Source organism: Mobula birostris, chromosome 1 (assembly GCF_030028105.1).
Source record: "Mobula birostris isolate sMobBir1 chromosome 1, sMobBir1.hap1, whole genome shotgun sequence".
Taxonomy (NCBI): domain Eukaryota; kingdom Metazoa; phylum Chordata; class Chondrichthyes; order Myliobatiformes; family Myliobatidae; genus Mobula; species Mobula birostris.
In genome coordinates, this window is record NC_092370.1 from 225,836,099 (window position 1) to 225,842,499 (window position 6,401).

General features: G+C 46.9%; 1 protein-coding gene across 2 annotated transcripts in view; it reads left to right on the forward strand.

The window, feature by feature from the left end:
• Positions 1–2,446, forward strand: part of ccdc88c (coiled-coil domain containing 88C) — a 256,545-nt gene extending 254,099 nt beyond the window's left edge. For both annotated transcript variants that reach the window (XM_072272687.1, XM_072272697.1), the window contains one exon: positions 159–2,446. In XM_072272687.1, coding sequence (XP_072128788.1) covers positions 159–956 — 798 coding nt within the window. In that variant the 3' untranslated portion in view covers positions 957–2,446. The remainder of the gene's footprint in view (positions 1–158) is intronic.
• The last annotated feature ends 3,955 nt before the right edge of the window (positions 2,447–6,401 follow it).

The following is a 6,401-nucleotide window of genomic DNA, read 5'->3' on the forward strand; positions in this document are numbered from 1 at the left end:
CTCTGGACTGCCTGGTCCGTTCCTGTGCTGTACTCCTCTGGCTTCTATAGATGCTGCCTGAGTTGCTGAGCCCCTCCAGCATTTTTCATTTGACAACAATAAACCGATTTTATGCACCATGGTGACATATTTTAACTCGTCCTTTGTTACAAATGCAGGCGAGCTTCCGAGATGACCTGCTGAGTGATTACTTCAACAAGAAGAGGGAGCCATCAATCATGAGTGAGCAGCTGAATAGGAAGGAGGCAACGAGGGTGCCCGCCAGCCTCGCAGTGAAGACTCCATTCGAATCATCCGACGGGAGGCTCCCCAAGACAGGACAGTTCAGCAGACCCAGCCCTCGGCCGGCTGGCCACGACGCTACGGCCGCCTCCCCTTCTGCCCGACAGGGAGGGGCTCCGGGTGCACCGCCACTGCTGGAGAAACCGGTACAGCCTCAGCGCCCGGCGACTGCAGGTTCCCGGGTAGTGTCACTCAACCGGGCAGTCAGCTTGGCCTCGGCCGACTTCCGTGGTCAGGAGCTGGCGTGGGGGGCGGCGACGGCAGGCACCTGGAGGTCGACGGGAGACTGCAGGAGCAGCGGTTCCCAGCCGGAGCGGAGACCGGCGCCCACCAGCTCTGCAGGCTCCACACCGGCCCTTGACGCCCGCTGCCGCACCCTTGATCCCCGGCGGCTCTCCTTGGCCCCACCCAAGGATGACTTGTTTCTCAGCCTCCCGCAGGCCCCTGGCGGCTTGCCCAGCCCGCGGCAGCGCCGCAACCCCGGTGAGCTAAATCCAGTACCCCCGGCCAGAGCTGGCCCCCTCCGCGCCGAGGATCTGTCAAACGAGACCCAAAGCGGGTCCCCCACTGGCAGCAACCCTCCCCGCGGAGCAGAGGAACCAAGGAGCACACCAGTCTCCCCTGACCCCAGCAGTGAGCAACAGACGGTGTGGTACGAGTACGGGTGTGTATAGAGGAGACTTCGCTGCTGGCATCACTCAACCAAGCTCAAAGCAGCAGGAAGCTCCCCCCCTTTTTGGAGTACGAAACAGCGAAAAAATGTATTTAAAACACTATCCTCAGAAAGAAAATAAGCTGCCTCTGGGTTTAAGCTCAAAACGATTTGGGTTTTTGTTTTATTTCTTAAAGATCCAACTAAATTTTTTCTTGGAACTCAGGAGAGACAGTTGTTTGAGGAGTATGTCTTGAAATAATTGCACTGGACTATCGGGAATGGCTCACCTAGCTGCACCTCTTTGATTTATCTTCACAGACCTAATAACCAGTTTAAACAGTGAGGGATATCACATTTTATAACTCACTCATGCATCCAGCATTCAAAAAGTTTGGCTTCGGCCATCAGCATTGGATAATGGACTCACACTCCACAATTGTCCAGCTCTTCTTTAAAAAAAACCTTGATATTTTCGTTAAATTTTACTTTGCTCCCTCTGTGTCCCCGCAAAACGTTCATGAATCTGTTACTCTCTGAGAGTTCCCTCCACGCTTTTGGCCAGTCCTTTCCACATCACAGTGTGGCTTTTTAATACCCTGAAACTATCTCCTCCACTGGAAATGTTGTCGATTTCCCTTCCTCCTTGCCAAATATTCCTGCAAAGGTAGGATTGCACTCCATCCGTGTCTGCAAGGGTTAAGTGCCGTGTCGCGGAAGGGGTCATGGTCAGCATCAGGAGTGTAGCTGGTGAGGCAATAAAGACATGGGATGGAGCAGGGGTGCTCAGTGGGTGTGGAAACTCTAGCGAACACGCTGACATATTTCACAGAATGGAAGGGACAAGTGCTAACTCTCCCATTGTGGGAAGACTTCACATGTCCCGATGTTAATCTTTGTTGCCTCCTGTGTACCTGGGCTTGTGTGCACTGTAAATAACTGTAAATGGGAGAGAGAAGTTGCACCAATGTGGAATTTCAACTGTATTGTATATTCTGAAACCGGGCAAGATGTTATGATGCACAAGCCCTGTATGCAGACAAATGGAAGCAAGCAGGTTAATCCATTGGTTCTAAGATCAGCGGTCTGGCTGTACAATTCCAGGCCTCGGGTGAATCTGACACTGTTCTGGTTTAATTGTGTGATTTCCACAATTATTTTTTTGTCACTTTACATGAGATCCAAATTTGGGGTCCCCATGGGCATGCTGGAAGAGCAACAGAGAAAATAAATTCTACTATTGATAATTTCCAACATAGTTCAGTTTCAGAGGTATCACTGCTGATTGGGTGGGGTGGAGGAGGGGTGCAGAAATTGAATGAGTCTCCTTGTATCTTATGCGTTTAATGCCCTTTGAGGAAAAAGAAATTGCCTTTTTGTTGTACATTTCCTTTTGTAGATAAGGTCAGGAAGATGGGCTATGATGTAATTAATTTTGTTAATAATGACTGGACTCCAAGATCAAATTGGAGTTTAATTTGAAGATGTTACTTTTTCAGCTAACATTTAATTCTTTGCAATAAAATTTGAAATCATTCAAGATTCAAGATTCAAAAAACTTTATTGTCATTCTAACCGTACATCAGCTCTGCAGGGCAGAATGAGACAGCGTTTCCCAGGAGCATTAAGATAACAAACGCAACTCTAAGTATAACAATAAATAGATAGTAAAACACAACAGCCACATGTCAGTTAAAATCAGTTATTAGTGTCCAGTGCAAGTCAAAAGTGTCCAAAGCAGAGTCAGGTAGAGCAGCTATTTAGCAGTCTGACTGCCTGTGGGAGGAAGCTGTTTAGTAGCCTTGTGGTTTTAGTTTTGATGCTCCTGTAACGTTTGCCTGATGGCAGAAGAACAAACAGTTCATGGAGAGGGTGTGAGGGGTCTTTAATGATGTACTGTGTCTTCTGGAGGCATCGACTCTGAAGGAGGTCTTAGACAGAAGGTAGGGAGACCCCAACAACCTTCTCTGCTCCCCTAACCACACTCTCTCTGCAAGGCTTTTTTGTCGACAGCACTGCAGCTAGAGTACCAGGTTGTGATGCAAAAGTTCAGCACACTGTCAACCACGCCCCTGTAGAATGTAGTTAAGATGTTAGTGGGGAGTGATGCTTGTTTAAGCTTCCTCAGAAAGTGCAGTCTCTGTTGGGCCCGTTTCACAATCCCAGTGGTGTTCCTGGACAGGTGAGGTGGTCCGAGATCTGCACCCCCTGGATTAAGTTATTCATTGCATCGTTCCTCGAAAGTTATTCATTGCATCGTTCATCGGTGAAGTCACATTGCTTCAGGTTTACTCTGTTCTTGTCTTCATTATTAATTGGAAAATCTACCTCCTTATTTTTCAGAGTTGATCCTCAGAACAGTGGTTTAAATATCTTTTCTGTCCAACCATGAGTATTTTGTTTATAAGCAACTTGACACCTCAGCAGTAAGTGGGCACATTAGCATGGTGGTTAGCCTAATGTTGCTTGCAGGGAGTTTGTACGTTAAAGATAAAGATTATTTTTATTTGCCATATGTACATCGAAGCATGCAGTGAAATGTGTCTCTTGCATCAACAGCCAACACCACCTAAATCTCTGCTGGGGGCAGCCCACAAGTGTTGTCGTGCTTCCGATCCCAACACAGCATTACCATAACCCTAACCCATATGCCTTTGGAACATGGGAGGGAACTGGAGTGCCTGGGAGAAACCCATGTGATGATGGGGAGAACGTGCAAACTCCTTATAAACAGCAGTAGGACTTGAACCTCAATCTTACAGCTGCCATTGTAAAGATTGTACTAACTGCACTCTCAGCCATGTAGGTTCCCTCCCGCACTCTAAAAGATGTGTAGGTTAGTAAGTTGTAGGCCATGCTGTGTTGGTGCTGCAAGCATGCTGACGTTTGCGGGCTGCCCGCAGCACAATTCTCGCTGATTTGGTTTGATACGAATGACGCATTTCACTGTATGCTTTGATGTACGTATACATGTGACCTTCGTAGATCAAGGTATTAAGCACAGGAGTTGGGATGGTATGTTGGAGTTGTACACGACATTGGTGAGGCTAATTTGGGGTATTGTGTGCAGTTCCGATCACCTACCTACAGGAAAGATGTCAATAAGATTGCAAGTGCAGCAAAAATTTACAAGGGTGTTACCTGGACTAGAGGACCTGAGTTCTCAGGAAAGGTTAAATAAGTTAGGACTTTATTCCCTGGAGTGTGGGAGAATGAAGCGAGATATGATAGAGGTATACAAAATTATGAGGGGTACAGATAGGATAAATGCAGGTGGGCTTTTCCACTGAGGTTGTGTGAGGGTAGAATTAGAGATCATGGGTTAAGTGTGAAAAGTGAAATGATTAAGGGTAACATGAGGGAGAACTTCTTCACTCAGGACGGTGGGAATATAGGACGAGCAGCCAGCAGAATTGGTGGACGCGGGTTTGATTTCAACACGTAAGGCAAGCTTGGATAGGTACGTGGATGGGAGGAGCGTGGAGGGCAATGGTCGGTGCAAGCTGATGGGACAAGGCAGGATAATAGAGCAGCACAGACTAGATGGGCCAAAGGGACTTTCTATGCCACAGTGTTCTATAACTATGACAAATAAAGCTAATCATTATCTTTTATAAACTCAAAGATTCAAAATATATTTAAATATTGAAGTATGTGTGCAGTATACCACTCTGAGATTTGTCTTCTCCACAGACAGCCACAAAACAAAGAAACCCATTCAAAAAATAAACATCAACCTTCCCCCTCCCACATGTAAAAAAGACAAATCACACAAATGGCAATAAAAAAAAATGAGCGAAAAACACAGGATATAAAACACAAAGTCAAAAGTGTCCAGGCATATTCAATTCAGCTCAGTGTTCGTTATTTGCAGGCCATCCCAATTCAAGATCACCCAAAAGAGCAACAAAAAAGGAGCAAGCAGAAACACGTCACAACATGAGCTACAGAGTCCAACCCACAAACTGTGTCAATTAAACCTTGCCTTGGAACCAGGTCTCCGGCAGCATTGAGGGAGAGAGAGACCATTCGAAAACAGGGACCTTCTTTTGGGAGCAGTGAGCGAGAGGGAGAGAGACCATCACATGCAGACGCCTTCCCCTGGGAGCAGTGAGCAAGAGGCTGGTAGAGCACCCACTCACCTTCTGCTCTCGTCTCAATGATTTCAATCATCCCTGGCGCTTTAGTCAGCAAGATCAGTGAGAAATGGAGTTGATCATGGACTCGCACCCCACCTGCAGGCTTCTTGGCCTTGTGGACGCACTCTTCACTTGAAACACCCTTGGAGACAACAAAGCACCAGATCGCTCAATCAGCCTGGGTATTGTACATTCTGTAAGACAGCCCTAAAGTCATACAAAAAATAGTGCTGGAGGAACAACTGATGAGACAATATCTTTCAAGGGAAAAGGGATGGTTGATGTTTCAGGTGGAAACCCTACATCAGAACTGAGAGGGTAGGGAGGAGAGGTTTGTGAGGGAGCAGGGTAAGGGGTGGAACCAGGTGAAGGAGGCTAATGGGCAGATGGGGCCAGGTGGTGGAGGAGGGATGGTGATGTTAGATCTATGTAATGGCGGCCATTATGTAGATCTATGTAATGGCGGCATGGTAGCATAGCAGCAGCAGAGCGGATAGCCCCACTCTTGTGGGGCTGCCTCTAGCGCAAACTTCGGACTGTGTTGGTTGTTCATGCAGACGATACATTTCACTGTGTGTTTTGATGTACATGTGACTAGTAAGGCTAATTTTTAATCTTTAATGGGGAGGGGGATGGAAAAGGTGAACAAAGGGAGAGAGCCTGGGTTGGACTGATGAGAGTAGGAAAGGAACGTGGGGTGTGGGTTACTTGGAAGTAACTTTTTATTCAATACCAGTGTCATTGGGTTGAAGCATTGAAGAAGTGTCCTGTTGGATTAATGGATGTTACACCGAGGTCCCACCTGCTTTCTGAAGGAGGAGTAAAAGAATTCTACAACATTATTTTGAAGAGCGGCAGAATTCTGTGTGGGCTTCCATGGGCAGCACAGTAGCGTAGTGGTTAGACTAACACTGTTACAGCACCAGTGCCTGGGTTCAGTTCAGCTGCTGTCTGTAAACAGTTTGTACATTCTCCCCATGACTGCGTAGGTTTCCTCCTGTTGTTCTGCTTTCCTTCCACGTTCCAAAGGCGTATAGGTCAGGGTCAGTGAGTTGTGGACATGCTATGTTGTGCTGAAAGCACAGTGACACTTGAAGGCTGCCCCCAGCACATCCTCAGAGTGTTGGTCATTGGCACTAATGACACATTTTACGGTATGTTTCAATGTTTTGGTGTACCTGTGACAAACAAAACTAATCTTTCTTTAATGCATTGGGCAAAATCAATCTCTCAACTGACATTGCAGATGAAGTTTCTGCTCAGATCTTGCTGCTTGTGGGAGATGACAGTGTGTAAACCGGCTTGCCTTTACAAATGGGGCCTGTCCT